The sequence below is a fragment of the Leucopleurus acutus genome (genome assembly GCF_964270905.1).
Source record: "Leucopleurus acutus genome assembly, chromosome: 21".
Taxonomy (NCBI): Eukaryota; Metazoa; Chordata; class Mammalia; order Artiodactyla; family Delphinidae; genus Leucopleurus; species Leucopleurus acutus.
The window spans coordinates 34,586,012-34,612,693 of record NC_139163.1 but is presented as its reverse complement, the minus strand read 5'-3'; the positions used below and the strand labels follow the sequence as shown (position 1 = coordinate 34,612,693).

General features: G+C 36.0%; 1 protein-coding gene across 6 annotated transcripts in view; it reads right to left on the bottom strand.

Annotated features, from left to right (window-relative positions):
- PSD3 (pleckstrin and Sec7 domain containing 3) overlaps positions 1–26,682 on the bottom strand; it is a gene marked incomplete at its 5' end in the record, with an annotated part of 582,691 nt that overhangs the window by 287,773 nt on the left and 268,236 nt on the right. For all 6 annotated transcript variants that reach the window (XM_082863887.1, XM_082863881.1, XM_082863882.1 and 3 more), the window contains one exon: positions 25,041–25,099. In XM_082863887.1, coding sequence (XP_082720013.1) covers positions 25,041–25,099 — 59 coding nt within the window. The remainder of the gene's footprint in view (positions 1–25,040; positions 25,100–26,682) is intronic.

The following is a 26,682-nucleotide window of genomic DNA, read 5'->3' as shown; positions in this document are numbered from 1 at the left end:
GTGATTAAAAATCTTCCAAAAAACAAAAGCCCAGGACCAGATGGCTTCACAGGCAAATTCTATCAAACATTTAGAGGAGAGCTAACACCTATCCTTCTCAAACTCTTTCAAAATATAGCAGAGGGAGGAACACTTCGAAACTTATCCTATGGGGCAACCATCACCCTGATACCAAAACTAGACAAAGATGTCACAAAGAAAGAAAACTAAAGGTCAGTATCACTGATGAACATAGATGCAAAAATTCTCAACAAAATACTAGCAAACAGAATCCAACTGCACATTAAAAAGATCGTACACCATGATCAAGTGGAATTTATCCCAGGAATGCAAGGATTCTTCAGTATACGCAAATCAATCAATGTGATAAACCATATTAACAAATTGAAGAATAAAAACCATATGATCATCTCAAAAGATGCAGAAAAAGCTTTCAACAAAATTCAACACCCATTTATGATAAAAACTCTCCAGAAAGTAGGCATAGAGGGAAGTTATCTCAACATAATAAAGGCCATATATGACAAGCCCACAGCCAACATTGTTCTCAATAGTGAAAAACTGAAATCATTTCCTCAAAGATCAGGAACAAGACAAGGCTGGCCACTCTCACCACTATTATTCAATATAGTTTTGGAAATTTTAGCCATAGCAATCAGAGAAGAAAAAGAATTAAAAGGAATCCAAATCTGAAAAGAGGAAACAAAGCTGTCATTGTTTGCAGATGACATAATACTATACATAGAGAATCCTAAAGATGCCACCAGAAAACTACTAGAGCTAATCAAAGAATTTGGTAAAGTAGCAGGATACAAAATTAATGCACAGAAATGCCTTGCATTCTAATACACTAAAGATGAAAAATCTGAATGAGAAATTAAGGAAACACTCCCATTTACCATTGCAACAAAGAGTATAGAATATCTAGAAATAAACCTACATAAAAAGCCAAAAGACCTGTATGCACAAAACTATAAGACACTGATGAAAGAAATTAAAGATGATACAAACAGATGGAGAGATATACCATGTTCTTGGATTGGAAGAATCAACATTGTGAAAATGACTATACTACCCAAAGCAATCTACAGATTCAATGCAATCCCTATCAAACTACCAATGGCATTTTTTACAGAACAAGAACAAAAACTTTCACAGTTTATATGAAAACACAAAAGACCCTGAATAGCCAAAGCAATCTTGAGAAAGACAAACAGAGCTGGAGGAATCAGGCTCCCAGACTTCAGACCACACTACAAAGCTACAGTAATCAACACAGTATAGTACGGGCACAAAAACAGAGACATAGATCAATGGAACAGGATAGAAAGCCCAGAGATAATCCCACGCACATATGCTCACCTTATTTTTGATAAAGGAGGCAAGAATATACAATGGAGAAAAGACAGCCTCTTCAATAAGTGCTGCTGGGAAAATGGACAGTTACATGTAAAACAATGAAATTAGAATACTCCCTAACACCATACACAAAAATAAACTCGAAATGGATTAGGAGCTAAATGTAAGGCCAGAAGCTATAAAACTCTTAGAGGAATACATAGGCAGAAGCCTCTATGACATAAATCACAGCAAGATCCTTTTTGACCCACCTCCTAGAGAAATGGAAATAAAAACAAAAATAAGCAAATGGGACCTAATGAAAGTCAAAGCTTTTGTACAGCAAATGAAAACATAAACAAGACAAAAAGACAACCCTCAGAATGGGAGAAAATTTTTGCAAATGAAGCAACTGACAAAGGATTACTCTCCAAAATTTACAAGCAGCTCATGCAGCTCAATACCAGAAAAACAAACAACCCAATCCAAAAATGGGCAGAAGACCTAAATAGACATTTCTCCAAAGAAGACATACAGGTTACCAACAAACACATGAAAGGATGCTCAACATCACTAATCATTAGAAAAATGCAAATCAAAACTACGATGAGGTATCACCTTATACCAGTTAGAATGGCCATCATCAAAATATCTAGAAACAATAAATGCTGGAGATGGTGTGGAGAAAAGGTAACCCTCTTTCACAGTTGGTGGGAATGTAAACTGATACAACCACTGTGGAGAACATTATGGAGGTTCCTTTAAAAACTAAAAATAGAACTACCATATGACCCAGCAATCCCACTACTGGGCATATACCCTGAGAAAACCATAATTCAAAAAAGGCATGTACCATAATTTTCATTGCAGCACTATTTACAATAGCCAGGATATGGAAGCAATGTAAGTGTCCATCGACAGACGAATGGATAAAGAAAATGTGGCACATATATACAATGGAATACTACTCAGCCATAAAAAGAAATGAAATTGAGTTATTTGTAGTGAGGTGGATGAACTTAGAGTCTGTCATACAGAGTCAAGTAAGTCAGAAAGAGAAAAACAAATGCCATATGCTAACAAATATATATGGAATCTAAAATACAAAAACAAAAAAAGGTTCTCTAGAACCTAGGGGCAGGACAGGAATAAAAATGCAGATGTAGAGAATGGACTTGAGGACATGGGGAGGGGGAAAGGTAAGCTGGGACGAAGCGAGAGAGTGGCATGGACATATATACACTACCAAATGTAAAACAGATAGCTAGTGGGAAGCAGCCGCATAGCACAGGGCGATCAGCTTGGTGCTTTTCGAGCACCTAGAGGGGTGGGATAGGGAAGGTGGGAGGGAGACGCAAAGGGGAGGAGATATGGGGTATCTTTGTTATAAAGCAGAAACTAACACACCATTGTAAAGCAATTAAACTCCAAAAAAGATGTTAAAAAAAAAAAAGTAATCACTTCCCACTTCTCCTTTCACAACTGCCCTTCTGCCTTACAACATGGAACAATCTGTCCAATATGTGCTAGCTAATTAATTATAGTGAACGTGATAAATAACTTTTGTTAAAAACTTTGCCTCTTCCATCAGCAAAGAGGGCATATAGTCACACTTACATGAAAGACTGGATGAATGTTTTAACAATGATAACTAGCTTTGCCAATTAAATGTATTTGGTAGATAATTCCTATAATTTGAATAAATTGCATCTGCAGTCCTAAGTTTTGATGAAAATTTAAAGCACAGAAAGGAACTTTAATGGAAAATACACTATACTGAAATAGACAACACAATAGAAAATAACATTATATTGAAAAAGAAAATGTCTTGAAAAAGCAATGTCTCAATTTTCCCAATCCTTATCTAGTATATCAGATCAAACAACGTGCCCCAAGGTAAAATGTAACAAGTATAATCAATAGTCATTTTGATATGACTTGCAATGCTTTTTTGGGATATGTTTCAAGTATTTAAGAAAATGAATGAATAATGACCAGGTAAAAAATTATTTTCCACATCAGGTGATTCCAGTTCTTTGCTTTTAAAAAAATTAAAAGAGGACGTAATTTAATCATCAGTTAAGAACAAAAATGTTTTTAAATATATAATTTGGTGAATTCAAATACTTGTAACATTATCTGCTTTTAATCAATTTTGCATTGCTAATAATGATAAAAATTTCTTTTAGAATGATTTATATTTAAACACCTGAAGTCTTTTAGTCATAAGAAATTGAAACTTTCATTTCAACTTACATAATTTTTGTTAAAATAAGTATCAAATAAAACAGTATCAATAAAAGATTGAAATATAAAAACATAAAAATAAAACTATGGAAAAGTGGGCAAGGAGCAAAAAAGAGGGTTTTTTTAATATGATGGAGTGTCAACTTACTATAACTTTTAAAAAAATACCAGCTTTATTAAAATATAATTCATATAACATTCACCCTTTTGAGCTATATAATTTAATAATTCTTCGTATACTGATAAAGTTGTATGACCATCACCACTACCTAAATTCAGAACATGTTCTTCACCCCAAAAAGCTGCCTCATATCCATTAGTAGTCACTCCCCAAATCTCTCTTCCCATCACCACTACCCATCTCCTGGCAACCACTGACAAACTTTTTATTTACTAAACCCTATGGAGTTGCCTATGCAGAACATTTCACATAAATGGAATCATACAAAATGTGGTCTTTCATGACTGGCTTCTTTCATTTAGCATAACGTTTTCAAGGTTCACCCATACTGTAGCATTAATCAGTATTTAACTTTTTAAATTGCCAAATAATATTCCATTGTATAAATATACTAAATTTTGTTTATCCATTCAGAAGTTGGTAGATACTTGGACTGTTTCCAAATTTTGGTTATTATAATGTAGCTAAAAATATTTGTGCACAAGTTTTTGTGTGGACATGTTTTCATTCCTCTATGTGTATAACTCAGGAGTGGGATTGCTGGGTCATATGGTAACTCTATGTTTAATCATTTGAGAAACTGATGGCACCAGTTTACATTCCCACTAGAAGTGTATGAGAGTTTCAATTTCTCTACATCCTTACTAACACTTACCTGCCCTTTTTATCTTAGGCAACCTAGTGGGTGTGAACTGGTATCTTCTGGTTCTGATTTGCATTTCCCTAATGACTAATGATGTTCAGCATCCATTCATGCACTTATTGGCCATTTGTATATATTCTTTGGAGAAATGCATATTTATATCCTTTGCCCTTTTCTTATTACTTGTGTTTTATTGTTGAGTTTTAAGTGTCCTTTGTATATTCTGGATACAAGCTCATTATCATATACACACTTCACAAATACTGTCTCTTATTATGAGAGTTGTCTTTTCACTTGATGGTGTTCTTTGAAGCAGAGAACATTTTTAACTAGATGATATTCAATTTATCTATTTTTTCTTTTGTTGCTTGTGCTTTTGGTGTCAAATGCAACAAATTATTGTCTAATCCAAAGTCACAAAGATTTACTCCTATGTTTTCTAAGAGATTTTATACTGTTAGCTCTTACATTTAGATATTTTATCCACTTTGCGTTAATTTTTTTTTTTTTTTTGCAGTACGCGGGACTCTCGCTGTTGTGGCCTCTCCCATTGTGGAGCACAGGCTCCGGACGTGCAGACTCAGTGGCCATGGCTCATGGGCCCAGCCACTCCATGGCATGTGGGATCTTCCCAGACTGGGGCACGAACCGGTGTCCCCTGTATTGGCAGGTGGACTCTCAACCACTGTGCCACCAGGGAAGCCCTTGCGTTAATTTTTGTACAAGGTAGGAAAGACAAATCCAACCTCATTCTTTTGCATGTACTATGCGGTTGTCCTAGCACCATATGTATTCTTTCTCCACTGAATGGCCTTGGCATCCTTGTCAAAAATTAGAAGACTGTAAATATAAGGGTTTACTTCTGAACTCATAATTCTATTGCACTGATCTAGATGTTTGGTTTGATGCCAGTATAATACTCTCTTGATTCTTGTACATTTGTAGTAAGTTATTTACACCTCTGCATTCTTTTTGATATGGTTAAGAAAACCACATGAACAATTAAGCACCTTAATGATTTTTACGTGCAGAGTTCAGTAGGGTTATGTATATTCACACTGCTGTGAAACAGATTTCCAGAACTCCTTCATCTGGCAAATCTTAAACCCTATACTCATTTAAAAAACAACTCACCAAGCTTCCCTGGTGGCGCAGTGATTGAGAGTCCGCCTGCCAATACAGGGGACACGGGTTCGTGCCCCGGTCCGGGAAGATCCCACATGCCGCGGAGCAGCTGGGCCCGTGAGCCATGGCCGCTGAGCCTGCGCGTCCGGAGCCTGTGCTCCGCAACGGGAGAGGCCACGACAGTGAGAGGCCCGCGTACCACAAAAAATTAAAAAATTAAAAAAATAACTCACCTTTCCTCTCTCCCCCAGGCTTCTGGTAACCATCATTCTACTTTCTGTTCTAATGAATCTGAATATTTAGGTAACTCATGAAAGTGAAATCATAGTGTTCTCAAAGTTTATCCATGTTGTAGCATACATCATAAGTTCTTCCTTTTTTAAGGCTGAATATTTCACTGTATGTATACATTTTTGTTCAACAATTCATCCACTGGTAGACATTTGGGGGTTCCACTTCTGCACTATTGTAAGTGCTGCTATGCACATGGGTGTGCAAACATCTCCTTGAGATCCTGTTTTCAGATCGTTTGGATATATAACCAGAAATAGGATAGAGGCATCATGTGGTATTTCTAATTTTTTAAGGAACCGCCATATTATTTTCCATAGGGTTGCACCATGTTACAATCCCACCAACAGTGTATAAGGGTTCCAATTTCTCCACATACTTGCCACCTTTTTTTTTTTTTTTATAGTAGCCATCCTAATGGGTGTGAGGTAGTTTTGACTGGCATTTCTCTGATGATTAGTGAAAGTTAAGCATCTTTTCATATGCTTCTTGGTTATATGTATAATATCTTCAGGTAAATGTCTAATTCAAAGCCTTTGCCCTCTTTTTAATTGGGTTATTTGATTTTTTGTTGTTGTTGTAGAGTTGTAGGAGTTCATTACATATTCTGGATATTAATTCCTCATCAGATATATGACTTGCAAATATTTTATCCCATTCTGTAGGTTGTCATTTCACTTTGTTGATTGTGTACTTTGGTGTACAAAAGCTTGTAAGTTTGATGTAACCCCATTTGTCTATTTTAAATTTTGCTACCTGTGCATTGAGTGTCAGATCCAAGAAATCATTGCCAAGTCCAATGTCATGAAGGTTTTTCTCTATGTTTTCTTCTAGGAGTTTTGTAATTTTAGGTCTTGTATTTAGGTCTTTAATCTCTTTTGAGTTAATGTTTTATATGGTATAAGGGTGCAACTTCATTTTTTTGCTTGTGGATATCCTTTATTCCCAGCACCATTTGTTGAAGAGACTAACCTTTCCCCATTGAGTAGTCTTGGCACCCTTGCTGAAGACTGTTAAAGCATATATGCAAGAGTTTATTTGGGGGCTTTGTATTCTATTCCATTTGTCTATTGCCTGTCTTTATGCCAACATCACACTCTTTAGATTATTGTAGACTTGTAATATGTTTTGAAATCAGGAAGTGTGAGTCCTCCAATTTTGTTGTTTTTCAAATCTGTTTAGGCTATTCACAGTCCCTTGAGATTCCATATGAATTTTAGGATGAATTTTTCTATTTCTGCAAAAAATGTCATTGGGATTTTGATAGGAGTTGTAATTGAATTTCAGTATTAGCTTATCAAATTTCTGGGGGGGGGGGAAGAAAAGCCAGCTGGGATTTTGACAATGGCTGTGTTCAACCTGAAGATCACTTTGGAGAGTATGGCACTTTACCATTAAGCCTTCCAATCCATGACCATGAAATTACTTTCCACTTATTTGGCTTCTTTCAACAATGTTATATAGTTTTCAATGTCAATGTATTCATCTTATATTAAGTTTATTCTTAAGTATCTTAGTATTTCTGACTGATATTGTAAATGAAATGAATTTCATTTTCATATTGTTCATTGCTAGTATCAGCAATACAAATGATCTTTGTATATTCAACTTTTATTCTACAGCCTTGCTGAATGTGTTTTTTAGATTCTAATCATTTTTGGATTTTTTTTTCTTGTTTTGTAGATTCCTTAGGATTTTCTATATAAAAGATCAGGTCTTCTGCAAACAGAGAAAATTTGACCTATTTCTTTCTTATGTTCTTATGTTTTATTTTTTTCCTTGACTAATTACCCTGGATAAAATCTTCAATACGTTACAAAGAAGTGGCAAATGCAGACATTCTTGTCTTGTTTCTGATCTGGAGACAGCTTTCCATCTTTCCCATAAAGTATGATGTTAGCTATGAGTTTTTCATAGAGCTCATTTTCAGGAATTAAAGAAATTCCTTTTTATTCCTGGCTTATTAGATGTTTTCTTTTTAGTTATGAAATGGTGTTGGATTTTGGCAATGCTTCTTATGTGTTTACTGAGATAATCATGTGGCTTTTCTCTTTTATTCCATTAATAAGGTGATTAGATTGATTTTCATATGTTGAACCAATCTTGTATGCCCGTAATAAATCTCAAATGGTTATAATGTATAGTCCTTTTTATATATTGCTAGATTAGGTTTCCTTTTTATTTCTTTAAGGATTTCGTGTCTATGTTCACAAGGGCTATTCATAGGGATATTAGTTTTCTTGTGATAGTTTTGACTGGCTTTGGTATCAGGGTAATACAGTCCTCATAGAATACTTTGAAAAATACTTTGATTTTCTATTTCTTCTTGATTCAGTTTCAACAATATTTATCATTCTAGAAATCTGTCCATTTCACCTGGGTAATCTAATTTGTTAACATACAATTGCTGACACCCTCTTTCATTACTGACTTTAGTAATTTAAATCTATTTTTTTCCCCATGGTCAGGCTAGCTAGACATTTGTCAATGTTGTTGACCTTTCAAAGAAAAAACTTCTAGTTTCATTAAAATGTTTATTGTTTTTCTATTCTCTATTTGCTTCTTCTCGAAATTATTTCCTTCCTTCTGATTTCTTTGGGTTTAGTTTGCTTTATTTTTGTTTCTTATACTGGAAGGCTACTTTATTGCTTTGAGATCATTCTTCTTTTTAAATATAAGCAATTACAGCAACAAATATACCACTTAGCAATGCTTGAGCTGCATCTCATACGTTTTATGCTGCATTTAATTTTCATTTGTCTCAGAGTATTGTTTAATTTCCCTTGTGAATTTCATCTTTGGCCCATAGTTATTCAGTATTCAGTACTGTTATTCAGTATTGTTCAATTTCCACAAATTTCACTGTTAATGACATAATTCCGTTCCATTGTACTCAGTGAACATACTCTGTATATTTTCACTCCTTTTCAACTTACTGAGACTTAGTTTTTGTTCTATCTTGGAAAATATCCCATGTGTACTTGAAACGAATACACATTTTGCTGCTGCTGAGCGGAGTGTGCTACAGAGTGTGCTTTGTTGATTTCTGCTTAGTTATTCTAAAGATATTTGTAAGTGGGGTACTGAAGTCTCAAACTATTGTTGTTAAATTGTCTATTTCTCCCTTTAATTCTTCCCCCCACCACCACCAGCTTTACTGAGATATAGCCGACATGTAACATTGTGTGAGTTTAAGGTGTCCAAAGTGATGTTTTTCTACACATGTATAGTAAATTGATCACAGTAAGGTTAGTTAACACATCTATCACCTCACATAGTTACCTTTGGTGTGTGTGTGTGATGAGAACTTTTAAAATCTACTCTCTTAGCAACTTACAAGTACACAATACAGTATCGTTAACTGTAGTCACCATACTGCACCATCTCCAGAACACATTCATCTTATAACTGGAGGTTTGTAAGCTTTGACCACCTTTACCTATTTCCTCCACCCTGCAGCCCCTGGCAATCACCTATCTACTCTCTGTTTCTATGAGTGCGTTTTCTTTCTTTTCTCCCAGCTTTATTGATATAATTGACATATAACATTCTATAAGTTTAAGGTGTCCAACATAATGATTTAACATATGTACATATAGCATATGTACATATAGCAAAATGACTGCCACAGTAAGATTAACACATACAGCTCTCCATATATTTACATGTTTGTGTGTGTGGTGACAACGTTGAAGATCTTGACAACTTCCAAATACGGTGCTGTTAACTGTAGTCATCATGCTGTGCATTATTAGATCCTGAGAACTAATCCATCTTATAAATGAAAGTTTGTACCCTTTGACAAGCTTCACCCATTTCCCCCACACATACCTGATCTTGGCAACCACCAATTTGCTGTTTCTATATGTGTGCATTTTCTTTTTAGATTCCACATATAAATGAGATCATACAATATTTGTCTTTCTCTTATTTCACTAGAATAATGCCCTCAAGGTTCATCCACGTTGTCACAAACAGTAGGATTTCCTTCTATTTTATGGCTGAATAATATTTCATTGTGTGCGTATCTATCTACTTACCTACCTGCCTATCTATCTCACATTTTCTTTACCCATTCATCTGTAGATGGACACTTAAGTTGTTTTCATGCCTTGGTATTGTAAATAACGCTGCAGTGAACAGAGGAGCATGGGTATCTTTTAGAGATGGTGATTTTCATTTCCTTTGACTATATACTGAGAACTGGGACTGCTGGATTATATGGTAGTTCTATTTTAATTATGAGAAACCTCCATACTGTTTTCCATATATGGCTTGTATCAAGTTACATTCCCACCAGAAGTACACAAGGGCTCCCTTTTCTCCATATCCTTGCCAGCACTTGTTAACTATTGTCTTTCTGAGAACAGCCATTCTAACAGGTGTGAAGAGAAAGCTCATTGTGAGGTAATAACTCACTGAGGTTTTGATTTGTGCTTCCCTGATGATTAATAATGATGAGCATCTTTTCATGTACTTGTTGGCCATGTGTATATCTTCCTTGGAAAAATTCAGTTTCTTTGCCCATTTAATCAGATTATTGTTAGTGAGTTGTATGAGCTCTTTATGTATTTTGATCATTAACCACTTAGCAGACAAACAATTTACAAATACTTTGTCACATTCCATAGGTTGCCTATTCTTTTTGTTGATGATTTCCTTTGCGGTGCAAAAGGTTTTAAGTTTGATGTTGTCCCATTTATTAATTTTTGTTTTTATTGCTTTTGCTTTTGGTGTCAGAGTCAAAAAACCACTGCCAAGACCAATGTCAAAGAGCTTACTGCCTATGTTTTCTTCTAAGAGTGTTATAGCTTCAGGTCTTATGTTCAAGTCTTTAATCCATTTCAAGCTAATTTTGTGAGTGATATAAGGGTCCAGTTTCATTCTTTAGCATGTGGTTATCCAGTTTTCCCAACACCATTCAATGAAGAGACTATCTTTACACCACTGAGCATTCTTAGCTACCTTTTCAAATATTAATGGATTATATAGATGTGTGGATTCATTTCTGGGATCTTAATTCTGTACAGTTGGTCTATGTGTCTGTTTTTATGCCAGTACCATACTGTTCTGAGTAGTACAGCTTTGCAGTATAATTTGAAATCTGGGAGGTGTGATGCATATGGCTTTGTTGTTCTTTCTCAAGACTGTGTTGGCCATTTGGGGTCTTTTGAGGTTCCATACAAATTTTAGGGTTGTTTGTTCTATTTCTGTAAAAAAAAATAAATGCCATTAAAATTTTGATGGGGACTGCACTGAATCTATAGATGGCTGTGCGTAGTATGGATATTTTAACAATATTAATTCTTCCAACCATGAACATGGGACATCTTTCCACTCATTTGTGTCTTCAATTTCTTTCTTCAATGTCTTTTAGTTTTAAGTGTATAGATCTTTCATCTCTTTGGCTAAATTTATGCATAAGTATTTTATTGTTTTTGATGCCATTGTGACTGGGATTGTTTTATTTCTTTTTCAGAGAATTCATCCTTAGTGTATAGAAACACACACTGATTTTTGTATATTGTATTCTAACAGTTTTTTTTTCTGTGTGTGAAGTCTTTAGGGTTTTCTATCTTTAAGATTATATCATTTAAGAAAAGAAATAATTTTACTTCTTCCTTTCCAATTTGGATGCTTTTTATTTCTTTTCTTTGCTTGACTGCTCTGGCTAGGATTTCCATTACTGAGCTGAATAGGAGTGGGGAGTATGGAAACCCTTGTTTTGTTCCTGACCTTAGAGGAAAAGCTTTCAACATTTCACCACTGAGTATGATGTTAGCTGTGGGCTTGTCATGTATGGGCTTTATTATGTTGAGGTACATTTCTATACCCAATTTATTGAGAATTTTTGTCATGAAAGGATAATGAATTTTGTCAAATGCTTTTTCTGTATCTATTGAGATGATCTGTATGATTTTTAACCTTTCAGTCTATTAATGATTATTGATTTGTGTATGCTGAAACACTTTTGCCTCATAGGGATGAGGCACTTGATCATGGTGTATGATCCTTATAATGTACTGCTGAATTCAGTCTGCTAGTATTTTGTTGAGAATTTTTGCATTTATATTCATCAGTGTCTTGTGATTTTTTTGTAGTGTCTTTATCTGGTTTGGGTACCAAGGTAATGCTGGCCTTGTAAAATGAGTTTGGAAGGAGTCCCTCCTCCTCTTGAATTTTTTGGAAGAGTTTGAGAAGGACTGGCATTAATTATTCTTTAAATATTTGAATTCACCAGTGAAACCATCTGGTACTAGGCCTCTCTGTGTTGAGAGGTTTTTGATGTTGATTCAATCTCCTTACACATTATTGGTCTGTTCAGGTTTTCTATTTATTTTTGATTCAGTCTTGATAGGTTATATGTTTCTAAGAATTTATTTCTCTTCTAGGTTGCCCAATTTATTGGCATATAATTGTTCACAGTAGTCTCTTATGATCCTTTGTATTTCTGTGTTATCTGTTGTAATGTCTCCTCTTTTGTTTATAATTTTATTTATTTGAGTCCTCTTTTTGTCTTGGTTAGTCTAGCTAAAGGTTTGTGAATTTTGTTTCAAAAAGCCAACTCTTAGTATTATTAATCTTTTCTATTGTTTTCCTATTTTCCACTTCATTTATTTCTGCTCTTATCTTAGCTCTACTCTTTATTATTTCCTTCTGCTAACTTTGGCTTACTTTGTTCTTCTAGTTCCTTGAGGTGTAATGTTAGATTGTTTGAGATATTCCTATTTTCTTATAGCTATAGTTTGTTCTTAGAACTGCTTTTGCTCTATCCCATACACTTTGGTATGTTGTGTTTCCATTTTTGTTTGTCTCAAGATACTTTTTCATTCCTTTTCAATTTCTTCTTTGATCCATTGGTTGCTCAGAAGTATGTTGTTTAATTTCCATGTGTTTGCGAATTTTCCAGCTTTCCTCCTATTAATGGATATCTAGTTTCATACTTTTGTGGTCTGAAAAGATACCTGATATAACTTTTATCATCTTCAATTTGTTGAGACTTGTTTTGTGCATAACATGGTCCTAGAAAATGTTTCATGTGTGCTTAAAAATATATATGTATCATGCTACTGTTTAATGGAATATTCTATATATGTCTGTCAGATCAAATTGATCTATAGTGTTGTTCAAATCCACTATTTCCTTTTTGATTGTCTGTTGGATGGTCTATCCATTGGTGAGAGTGGGGTCTCCAAGTAGTATTATACAGCTGACCCTTGAACAACATGAGTTTGAGCTCCATGGGTTCACTTACACATGGATTTTTTTCAATAAATACACTGGAAAATTTTTTGGAGATTTGCAGCAATTTGTAAAAAACTCACAGACAAACCACATGGCTCACAGCCTATCATCACAGAGAAGTGATTTTTTTTTTAATGTAGCAATGTTTCTAATACTATATTATAAATGACTATAATGCTGTATGCCATAAAAATTTTATAACAAGTTATTCATTAGTGTACAGGCTAGGCTACCATGAAGCAATCTTATTGCTGCTTCTTTGTTATCAATGCATGAATCATTACACCTGTAAATAAATACGAATTTCTTTTCCACATTATCTTTTCATTTTGATGTCTGGCATTATTAATACATGTAACACCTATAGCATTTTGTACCACATAAGACAATATTGATGTAGGTACTGACAGAGGATTCATCTTACAAACAGGTGATAAGCTTAATGATAATTATAAGTTTAACATAAGGAGGAGAAAGTACATTTGCTGTACTGAATTTACTGATACCACTAAGTTCATAAACTTACAGTACAGTAAATATATTTTCTTCTCCTTATGATTTTCTTAATAACATCTTCTTTTCTCTAGCTTACTTTATCGTAAGAATAAAGTATGTAATACATACAACATACAAAATATGTGTTAACTGACTGGTAAGGCTTCAGGTCAACAGTAGGCTATTAGTAGTTAACTTCCGGGGAAGTTAAACATTACACACAGACTTTCAGCTGTGCGCAGGGGTCGGTGGCCCAGCTCCCACGTTGTTTCAAGAGTCAGCTGAATCACTCTCTCACCTTTTAGCTCTGTTAGTATTTGCTTTATATGTGTAGGTGCTCTGGTGCTGAGTACGTAGTCTCCCTTCCACTTGTCAGCTTTTTATCCATGTATTTCAGGGCTGTGTTACGAAGTGCCTATACCTTAGAATTAGTGTTATATCCTCTTGGTGGACTGACCCTTTTATCATTATAAAATATCTGTCTTTGCCTCTAGCAGTTCTGGTCTTAACATACATTTTATTGATATTAATGGAGCCAGTCCACCTGTCTTTCAATTACTGTTAGCCCAGTAGTACTTTTTCCATTCTTTTACTTTCAACTTACTTGTCTCTCAATTTAAAGTGTGTCTTTTGTAGACATAGTTAGATGCTTTTAATCCATTTTTCTAATCTTTCATGTCCAATACCTGGCTTCTCCTAGAGGCAGTTTCTATTGACTGTTATTCATACTATGTATGGGCCATACTTTCCTATTTCTTTGTCTCAAAATTATTTGTTGAAAACTAGAAATCTTAAATAACATAATACAGCCACTCTGTAAATCAGGTTCCTTCCCCTCCCCAGCTTTTGATGTCACTGTTTACTTGCTTCTCCTGAACTAATTCTGTAAAGTCCATATTCTTTGCTGTGTGTGGCCACTGAAGTCTCTGCTCAGTTAGCTCAGCAGTCAACCTATTACTGGACAGAGGTTCCCTAAACACTCTGAATCAGGAAGTAGTCAGCCTGTGCCGTGGGGTTCTGCAGGTGCTGAGGCTCCAGGAGGTCGTTCACAAATCTGTTTGAGGCTTCACTTTCTGCTTGTGCAAAATCTCAAAGTCAAGAAGAAGTGAGAACTTAGGGCCTTCTCAAGTTTTTCCTGGGCATGTAGACACAGATTCCCAAATATATTCAGAGCTTACCAAAGCCCCCTTTATGTATCTTATTTCCCAGCTTTTCCTTTTGAGTTTTTTGGTCAGCCTCTTGTTTGTCAGCCTCTTGTTTACCACCATCCCAGGCAGCAGCAGTGTTGAACAACTGCCACATACTCTGGGGAAAAGTTTGCTTTCAGTGAGTGAGTGCAGAGTCAGATCAAAGAAAGACAAGCTATGCAAGTGACGATTTTCCAGGGAACTGCCAGACAAGTCACATACACGTAATGACAATTCCCTGGGAATGGGGCTTTGAGGAGAGCTCCAAATTGCCCATTCCAGTGGATGCTAGGCTTTCGGTTTTCAAAGCTACCGTGACTGTGAGGCTATTGGTTTTCAAGATTACTGTGGAGCGGGGGAGAGGGGAATGGTTAACAGGATAAGTGAAAACAGCACAAAGCTTTCTGTTCTTACGGAAATTCAGCTGGGTTTTATTTTTTTCCTCCAATAAAGTCTTTAGATTGTTACAAACATTCTGGTTAATATCCAGAGTTCTGAAAATGTTTATTTTGGTCATTTTTTGCTAGTGTTCTCACTGTTTTTTGGAGGAACGGATTTTCAGAAGTACTGTCATTTAGAAATATTTCTCCCTGTGATCTTTAGACCCTAATGAAAGACAATTTTTAATATCAATAATTAACATCCACATCAAAAATTATCTCTTTTCATAAGTTTTATTTACTTAACACAATAAAATATTTAGATGACAACTTTAAACTGGAGGAGAAGCTACTAGTTTTTTCCAAATTCTTTTGGAAGATTCATGAGCAGTATGTGTAAAGATCACTCAGTCAAAAATGCTTCTTTAGGACACCAGGAATTTCTATTATAAGGTGTAAATAAAACTTTCATCATTTAATTAACAATTGTTATGTTTTACAACATTTAAAAATAATGGTAAAGTCCCTGGTGTTATTTTAGTTTATAAAATCACACTCATTCTAAATTCAGTTTTATTTCATTTACTTGTTTGGTATTGCCTTTTGTATACTTTCACAGTAACTAAACATTGCCCATATTAGTATAAAGATATCAATTTGACTCACATGGACTTTGAAACAGCAATTAGGAAAATAGCAATTGGGGGGGAAATGGGTATGTAAAAAGTCAGACCAACAAAAGATAATTCAAACACTTTGGGTCCTCCACAGTAAGGTAGTGTTCTGGGTGCAATCAACTGGAACAATTTGCCTTGATTTGTCTGACCGATGCAGGGAATAAAGATATGCCTTGATTTGTCTGACCAACGCAGGGAATAAAGATAACCAAAATACATGGCTTTCTATAGGTCAAAGATGCCCAACAACTTCTGGAATACTTGGTTAGTTGAGGTTCTTTAAATCTGCCATTTATTGTCCTCCTCTGACTCACTGGTAATTCTTCTAGGTAAGGTTTAGGAGCAAAAGCAAAGGGTCAGGTCAGTCCATTTTGCGTGTTACTGACATCAGTGTTTAAACACTCCCCATGTTTTTATACAATTTTTATCAGGGAATAAAAATAAAATGGGGTTTCCCTGGTGGCACAGTGGTTGAGAGTCCGCCTGCCGATGTAGGGGACACGGGTTCGTGCCCCGGTCCGGGAAGATCCCACATGCCGTGGAGCGGCTGGGCCCGTGAGCCATGGCCGCTAAGTCTGCATGTCTGGAGCCTGTGCTCCGCAACGGGAGAGGCCACAACAGTGAGAGGCCCGCGTACCACAAAAAATAAAATAAAAAATAAATAAAATGAAGTCTTTATCATTAAGAAACAGTCCTTATGAGACCTGCATTTTTTTTCTCCTTGTTATACCAAATTGTATCAATTAATTTGAAAGACTGTTATTCAAACAAATACTGTCCACTGAACAAAGTGAACTTTAATCACTGACTTTGTATCTCAACAATTCATAGGTATCAAAGACACAGTATCATGGTTCTATCCTCTTCTTCCTATTCTATTCTGTTTTCTTTTGAAATTGAATCATGACTTTGGAAAATAGTAGGCCTGCTCTGAAACAAACGCTGGCAGTTGCATGCCAAGGCAGCGTTTTCATAGAACTTCCTTATATTCTGAATTCCTTCCCATTAAATAATAAAGCATAGAGATTTGAAAAGGCCTCCTTATGCATTAAGAGGCACACAAATTATCCTTTGAAATCAATGCAACATTTCCAATCAAATCTGAGACGCTCAATAAGTATAAATCTGTAGATCATTATCTTTAAAATCAGAGGCATTTTTAACCAAATATAAAATGGAAAAGCCACAAAAAGAATTCTATTTGAAATCCCAAAATACCAGGTAGGCCCAAATCTTGACTACTTAGCCAATTAAGGTACCATTATTAATGAGACAAAACATTACTCAAAAAGTTAAAAAAAAAACCCCAAAACTGGGGGTTCACATTCCCAAACAAATTTAAGGCTATTCTCCCAACATCATTATACTGCCATTAACAAATATATTTTCTTACAAAAGAAAGAGTTTTTTTATCCATTTGTTTCCTTTTAGAGAGAAATTCTTTGATGAATTTATCATGTCTGAAAAACGTAACTCGGACACGTTTCACATTTAGAACGTTAGGTAAAAAGATCGTCCTCAACATAACCCTACTATGTTTGGGAGAGGGAATAGAAGGTTTCGTACACTAAGGGGCAAGAATCTGGAAGAGACAAGTTCTGTAAACTTCTGTAAAGGACCAGATAAGAAATATTTTAGGCTTCACAGGCCATAAGGTCCCTGTGACTACTGAACATCGTCATTTTAGTTTGCAAATGTGTGTGGCCGTGTTCCAATAAAAGTTGGGGAAATCAGCGCGACCATGCTTGTGGGTCACACTTTGCCGGCCCAGTCTATGAGAAAAGGAAAAGGAGCGGCACTGGTACTGAGGACAAACCACAAGTGGGCATGCAAGCAGATTAGGCGTCCTGATGTATTCTGTGCCTTAATTTCAGGTTTTCCCTTTGTTAAAGTTGTGGCATTTTTTCCCACCCCAGCAGATAATCAACTCCCAACTTTAGTCGTAACTGACAGCAAAGGAGGAAAGTTAAGAAGAAGAGTTTCATTCTTAACAATGTCACTTAGACACCACACAAACTATAATCTAAAGCTGAGCATAAGTGTGACCAAGTCTTTGCTTTGAGCATGCTTCCCTGACAACTAGGAGAATGGAACCTTCTACCAAGCTCCAGCCAAGACCTGACCCACACTCAGCCCTAAGGGGAAGCTGCTGATAGGGTGGCTATCTCAATTGCACATTCACCAGGAAGCAGCCCACAGCATATACTCTGATGGAAAGGTTGAAGAATTAGCAAAATAATCCTAACATTTTTCATTTTTAATAGCGTAAAGTCTGGAAACTTTGTGGAAAACATGCTTTCAGAGAAACTAAAAGCTCTCATGATCCATTGGTAAAATCTGGCTTCATAAATCTTGAAATATTAAAACACAGCAGGCATACCCTCCCACATGACAACTCCACCTCCTGCAACATGTTACAGTAAGTGCTGAAAAAGCATACTACTGATCTGGTAATTACTTTACTTCTGGAGCTCTGCTAAAAGCTCCTATTTTGCTTTTGTTTTGTATGCATCTCTATCAAATAAGCTTAATTGTGTTCTGCTGCCCTCAGGTGTCCATTTTTTAAATTATACATGAATACATGATTAGTTGGCAAAGCAGGATCCTTTGTAAATTTCCAAACCAGGAAACTATAGCTATAATATTCAAAGTATTCTTTAATAAACCCCAAACACAAGGCTAATGTAAGTGTTAAAAGTTCAACTTTTAGATATATTTGAAGTATTACTGGGATTTTTCCTACCACTTGTGTAACACATTGCCATTGAAAAAGGAGCCAGAAATGGCATAAAGAAAAAAAAGATATATGGTAACTGAAAATAATGTTACAACACAGTGCTTCTCAAAGTGTGGTTCAGGGATCCTGTTCAGGGTGTCCATGAGGTCAAACCTATTTTCATAATAATAATAAAAACGTTTTTCAGTCTCTCACAAGTTACAGTGGAGTTTTCTAGAAGCTACATGACTTGTGATATACTGCAAAAGACAAAATGCAGAAGCAGAGAATCTAGCAGTCTACTATTAAACCAAATATGAAAGAGATTGGCAAAAAATTTTAAATGCTATTCTTTTCACTAAATTTTGTTTAAGTATAATTATTGTTCATAAAAAATATGTTATTCATTTAATTGGCTTCTTAATACTATTTTTTTTTTTTTTTTTTTTTTTTTGCGGTACTCGGGCCTCTCACTGTTGTGGCCTCTCCCGTTGCAGAGCACAGGCTCCGGACACGCAGGCTCAGCGGCCATGGCTCACAGGGCCAGCCGCTGCGCAGCATGTGGGATCTTCCCAAACCGGGGCATGAACCTGTGTCCCCTGCATCAGCAGGCGGACTCTCAACCACTGCGCCACCAGGGAAGCCCTCATTAATACTATTTTAAATGATTTAATAAAATGATTAAATTATCCATTTTAGTTTCTAATATGGTAAATCAGATATAAGTAAAAGCTTTTTGGTGGTCCTCAAAATATTTTAAGAGTATAAAGGAATCCTGAGAACATTGAGAAGTATTTAGTAGCATCTTCTATCACTGCTTCATAGAAAGTAGTTTCTCTAAAATTTGAGAAGATAAAGGAAAGACTGCCCTCATTATCAAATTACAAAGACTAATCTCTACTTCTAACTTGATTGTCTAGACAGGCATTAAAGAAAATAATGGTATTAGAGGTCAGAGGTTTCAGTCACCTTCCTCATCCTCATTTCCCCCTCCCTCCCCAAACTATTTGCAGGAAGAAAGAGCAAAACCTGACTTAACAGAGTTTCATCTGCTTTCCTTTATCACCATCTACAAATGAGCAGTGCAAATGTGAGAAGCTCATAATGGTAAGAAAGAGAAGGGATGAAGTTTCTGAATAATGTATCAATGAGATAATCCGAGGCCCCTAAATGAGCCCCACTGACTCAACTGATAAAAGCTATCCTTGTTGTATTTTATAAGTATGAACTGATTCTAAGAAAAGTAAAACTACCAAAAAAAAAAAAAGGTGAAAAAAGAAAGAGAAGGGGGTAAGGGCAGGGAGAAAGGAATGGAGGAAAGAAAAAAAGTAAAGGAAGGCTTTCATTTTGAGGAGTCCTGGAAGCCAAGAAAATCCACCAGTGCATGATTAATTCCAACATGCTTAAATAAGGATTCCTATTAAAATCTCAGCAGTTGCCAATTTGACAGTGATGAGAGTCTGGTGGAGTCACTGTGGCTGGGGAGCCCCCACGAGGTGAAAGAAAGACTCCACATCAGGGAGGTGGAAAAGAGGACTCCAAGGGAAGGAGGCTTATGGAAATAAATACCACCCACAGCTGGAAATCAGATAGAAAAAGAATTCAGAGCCAGGGCTGGCTCTCCTGGAAGAGGACACTGAGGAAATGGGGTAGCATGGACTCGAAGAGGAGTCCACAGAGAAGACAGCTCTGCAGGAGAGAGGGATAGCAGAAGCAAAACGCACTCACAGCGGATGCCAGTTACAATGATGACGGCCGCAGAAACCCACAGAGAATCCCTGAGTTATTAAACCCACAGAGAATCCCTGAGTTATTAAATAATCCCTAGCAACCTCATGGAGATCTGTGCTGCTTTTAAGGGTGGAAATATAAGATAGCACAATATGAAAAGTAAAAGCATTAAAAGTCTTTAATCACAATTCTTACAACAGGCATTTTCCACTTCTGATAATAAACCAAATATTTTACCCACCATTCAAAATTCTAGCATCCTAGAAAGCCAATCTACGAATTAGAAACTCACAATTATCAATGCAGTTTACAGATTGAAAAATAATGAATTCCTATGACCTATCTCAAACTGAACTACACACTACACGCACCTTCTTAACATTATTCTGTTACAAAACCTATACTTTATTCCTTGACTTCTTTCTTCCCCCTACCAGTATGGTATACTTGCCTTGGTTTTACCCCTTATCCAACCTATAACCCAACACCAAAAAGAGCCAGTAAGGTCCTGCCTCACACAACAAAGCCAGACTACTGAAGATGATGCATGCCAAGTATCCCAAGGACAGAGCATCTGCAGGATGCCCAGCCCGAGACAGGAAGCCACCACTCCAGAGAAACCACACCCTACACACTACACCCCATGCACAGGGTGGGCTGGCTCTGTCAATGCTAGAAAGCGGAGACACACCTCAGATAAAACTGCTGCTAAAAATCCCAGGCCTCAGTGTTAAAGGGTAGATTCTGTCACAAAATCTTGACTTAAAATAATGCCCTGGCTACTGCCTCTGACCATGGCCTGACCTGGGCAGCACCATCTTGTGGATCTCTTCCAACTTTTAGCTGTGACACTGGCCAACTACTGTGCCCCTATCCACCCCAGTCTCTGCTGCAACTCAGTTCTATTTCTAAAACTTCCTCCCATCTCAGGATCCAGTCCTGGTAAGAAGCTCCTGACTACTGTCTTGGCCCTGCTACCTGTCTTCAGCCTCAGCCTCAGATCCAGGAGGCTGAAGCTCGACTAGGACTGAAGTACAAGGGAGCTACTTTTAGTTAAGAGCACATCTGAAGATAAGTCCAGAAAAGGAACAGGTTTGAGTTTATTCTAAAATGATAAATCATTTTATTCATGCCTTTCCAATAAAATACAAGGCTTTAAAAAAAAGTTTCAACTCTTTCCTTGTTGATAGTTACAATATTCAATACACCTTAGTTCCAACATAGCAAGAGAAAAATAAACCTTAGGGTTTGTTTTGATAGATATTGATCTGTATGTGCAAAAGTCTAACTTACATATAGATTTCAGATATGAAGAGGCATTTTAAAAATAAGAGATCACTTAGCAAATGTGACCACAATTATAAAATACTTATTTAATCTGAGTAAACCACTTGCAGAAAAGTAAAAGCAAGTCCATACTATTGCTAAAATAATGATAACTAATGATAAATCATTCGTATTTTTTAAAGTAAGTTCAGAAGGGAATCACCATTCTTAGCTCCAGTGAAATGACTAAAACATCTGAGCCCACTTAGTGAAGGGTGTGTAATTAAGAGAACCCCAGTGCTTTTCCACCACAGCACCTTAGTTACCTACCACCACCTCTGCAGTTAACCTAAGGGAGGTTAGCCTCACCAGCCCTACCAGAGTGAGATATGGCCTCTGATCCTTACCCAGATGGCAGGGAACTTGGAATGGAGTGTACATGCTACAAGTGTTTCTTTTTTTTTTTTTCGGTTTGCGGTCCTCTCACTGTTGTGGCCTCTCCCTTTGTGGAGCACAGGCTCCGGACACGCAGGCTCAGCGGCCATGGCTCACGGGCCCAGCCGCTCCGCGGCATGTGGGATCTTCCCAGACAGGGGCACAAACCCGCGTCCCCTGCATCGGCAGGCGGACTCTCAACCACTGCACCACCAGGGAAGCCCTACAAGTGTTTCTTTAACGACAGAATAAATTAGAAAAAAGGAAGCTAGAAAGACATTCCAACATATGACACTGTATTAGACTCACTATATTAGTATACCTTCTACCATTCTATTACTAAGATTAGCAGGAAGAACAAAGGCCCATTCCAGTGCATTTTCAACACATCATTCCTAAGCACAGGAAGATTCACAAAGAACAGCTGTAAGAAGTGAACCTCCCAGGTTATACCTCCCCCACTGAAAGCATGAGGAAGGGATGAGCTTGTCTCAGCACTTCTTAGAAATGTCATGATGTTGTACTGCTATTATGACACAATGGTAGGGAAGAAAAGAGAAGTGGTTTATTGGTTCATTTCCCAAGAGGATTACTCTGGCTTTGGACTAAGTAATGAGAGGGGATGACCTAGGCAGCACAGCATAAGGAGAAGGTGAAAAGGGGAAGATGCTAGAAATAATTCACTGTATACTCTTCATGAATGATTCACTTTCAATAAGTCAGACACTGTAACATAATTCAGGCAATCATAATGCAAGAGAAGTTATATCCAGAATTATGAATTAAAAACTTACCACCTAGAAGGAAAATTTATTTTTTAAATGAATCCAGAGGAGGAAAAGAAGAGAAACACATTTTCACAGTTAGTTTTTATGATAGCTAGTATACTTTCAACAGACTTGTAACAGCATGCACTGTATATAAGAATAAAAAAGTCTAATATACAAAACTTAAACAACAGACAATCCGAAGTATGTAGCACACATTTTTAAAAACAAACCTAAGAACTAATAATCAATAAAAACACGATTTTGAAGGCGATACAGAGAGATTTACTTGCATTCATAATTTTCTCCCTCATATGTAATTCTGCCACTGTAGCCAGTTGTTATTATGTACGATTGGCATAAATCAAGATAATATTAAACTGTTCATTTATATAAACTGTCTCTTATATCCTAGTTGCCAAAAAGAAGTGCGACGCATCATTTAATCTCCTTTCAATTCCTCAAGTGTGGAAGACAAAAGCAAATCCAAGATCTGTGGTTCTGAACCTGTGTACAAGAGGCCCTGGGGTGCCCATGGCTTGTCTGGACATCAAGCATGTGGAGTTATCTGAATAAATAACAAACTTCACACCTTTATTTACTGCTATACTTCAAATTATTGTGATTAATAAGACACATGCTTATTTGAAAGTATTATTAAAGCAATATTAGCTTTTTAAAAAGCAATCCAGCTTTTAATAGAAATAAATCCCCACAAATCTAGCAACTTCCATAGAAGTACTATGACATCCCTAACCTTTAAATAAGAATCGAACTATTACTGGATTCTCTTTTTCATTATTACACATTTTCTCAGTCAAAAGAGAGTAAATGCACAACTATCATATGTGGATGGGACCTCAAGATATCCAATGTGAAGAAGATTCCTCATGCTGGGACGCATTGGCTTGGATTAATGTTTATATGTGGACAAGCATAATCAAAAGTGTTTCCTTCAGCTGATAGTTAGGTTAAGAAATTGAGTGGGAGGAAAAGAAGGGGACAGAGTTGCAGCTGTTATCACAAGATGAACAGAAAAGAAAGCAATGAAAACGTGCTTCACTGTTAACAGGAAAACAGAGGTTAGGATAGTACACTGATTGGTCATCCCCATATCAAGTTGAATGAATATTAGACTCTAACACTCATTTCAAGGCTCACACTGTGGGAATCCCAGTACCTTCATTTCCACAAGACATATTATCCACAAATGTCCCCTGAGAACATCTACATTTTCAGTCTATATAATCTCAGGACACAAGTTACATATGCCTACAAGTCACTAACGTGTTCTAAATTCACCTCCTGCAAACTGCAGAAGGAATTTCCTAGTTGAGTATTGTGAGATTTGTGAAGACGATGTTGAAATTATGATTCTATCACTGTATCTTCTCCTTCACTTTCTTGACAGTAGAACCGTTCTTCCCCCCCTCAGTCCATCTTAATGACCCCATACAGCTCCATTTTGCCTCTCTTAAAGAGGAGCACCATGTTTAAAATAAGGTGTGACCTTTTGGAATAGTAGAACAAGTTAGGACCAATATCTAAGTTTTAGTTCTTTTAATGTGGTTTCTTAATTGTAAGATAAATCATATATCAAATCAAGGGATGATCTAGACTCTTTAATTATAAGAAACATGATTTTCTCTTCAAAATAAATGGACCTGGGACTATGAAATAATTTTTGTGCTAAGTACATGTTGATCTATATTTAACTAAAACATTTTCTCTAATATGAACAGTTCAAGTAAATGCTAAAATTCCACTTCTATGAAAGGTGAAAGTTTACATATAATTCTAAATTCTGTAAGTTCATCCTATACTTTAAATAGAAGATGAGACAGTAGATTACCTTGATATTTCAACTAGCAAGAGACCAGGTAAGTTGAGGAGTGTAAAGAAGACTGAGTTTTAAGACTTACTACTATATTTAGTGAAAACATAGTTGACACTTTCAGATCTAACTTATATCCTCTTTCCACTGTTCTATATCAACCCTAGTAGCTAACCAAAAAACAAAACAAAAACAAAAAACATAAGTAAAAGCTCTGTCTCTGCCACCTAGTGGAGAAAGAAGATACAAGAACACACATTACAGCTAGAACAACTCCAGATGTGTAGGCATACGGAATTCACTTAAAATTATGTTCAGTGCTAGCATGTAGAATAAGTTATTTCTTTTTCCAAAGGTTTATGTTTACCTACCTGCCATGTAGAGAATGAGGTAAAGGGAGGCAGAGGATAAACACAAAAGCAAAGATAAGCCCAAAATATTTTGGAGCTCTGTAAGACAGCTCTTCACACACCTACACTTACATGGCCATGGAGATCTGTGTTAAGAAGCATCATTGCACAGGTGAGGCAATGGACTCCATCTAACAAAAGAGACAAGGACAGAAAACATTAATTCACTATTTCCTATTGGACTCCTCAGTATCATTAAAATAGCATACCTATGCTTAATTAAGAACCTATGAAAACGCAATACTGTGGCTAGGCAAAATTAATCATATTCATTTGGGGAAACACAAAATAGATAAAGAAAAAGTTATTAAAATGATCTCAATGCACAGATTTGGACTCTACTGGTGATGAAGTAAATTATTCCTACCTCTGGAGGACAATTCGATAGTATATATCTAAAACTTTGAAACAGTGTCCTTTGACACAGCAAACCTACTTCTAGGGCTTTATACTAATGAAATAAGGAGCTACCCAAAACACAAGGATATCTAAAGAAAGACTGCTTACAATGGGGAATGAGTAAATATAACCCACCTAAAACACAATTCTGTTATGTTGAAGTCATTAAAAATGTGGTCCAAGTATACATGTTGAAATGGAAAGATATTTTACAATAAAGTATTACATGAAAAACACACTATATGCAGTATGATTCTATTTAAATATAATACATCTAGAATGATATATAATGTAATATTAAGAGATTATTATCTCTTGATAGTAAATTATAATTTTTATCTTTTTTATTTAAAGTTTCTCAATTTTCTATAAGATATACAAATGAAAATAAATTATTTAATACTGTTACTTTTTTATTTTCTGGGAAGAAAGTGAATTAGGAAAGAAGCAAAAGTTAAAGAAAACCAAGATTTGCATCTTCCAATGTTTACTCTTTGGGTATTAGTTCTCTGGCTAAAAATATATAGACAGAAATAGTTATCCTTTTTCTTGCCATGCTTTAAAGGCAACATTTAGGTTGACTGGTCCAGGATGCTATGGATCAGACAAAAGTGAAATACTGAAATAATCACTGAAGATTTAAAATTAATATTTAGGGGAAAAACGTTACCCAAACCAGCAAGGTCATTTCACACTTATATGGAAACATCACTTTCTCTTCTTACTTTACAAAGGAAAAGAAAAAGCACTAAGAGTTAAGCTTCTTACTTCCAAACCTTAGGATTAGTTCTCCTTATTCTCTCCCTGCAATTCTCAATCCAAGTAAAGTAGACAATAGCAGTTGCAGATGCAGAAAAATCTTATTAATTTATACTAAATGTACAAAAAAGCTTGTCCCACTACTGAATTCATGAATTAAAGATAGCTTATCTTCCAAACTATGCCTCTGAGTAGGTGATTTCTCTAAGTGGACTATCTCTAAGTAGATGCTACTAAATGCTTAAAAGTGTATGTATTCCAGTATTCTAAATACATATAAAACAAATTCTTGAATGTATTTCTAAAACTCAGCAGCTAGCTCTCAAATATCCTTATCAACAGCCAACTGAGTATACAAATCCGTAGTCCTTGTTTCACTTAGTAATGTCAGTGTCTTCTTAGATTTGAAGAAGGTTCTAATAAAAACAATCCACTTCTATACCTTTCATTCTCCAGTCAAGGCCGACAGTGACACAGACAGTGAATAAATGGTCTACATATAGTCAAAGGAATAAAGACAGTTCCTATTTTACGGATAGGAATGTGACTTTAACAA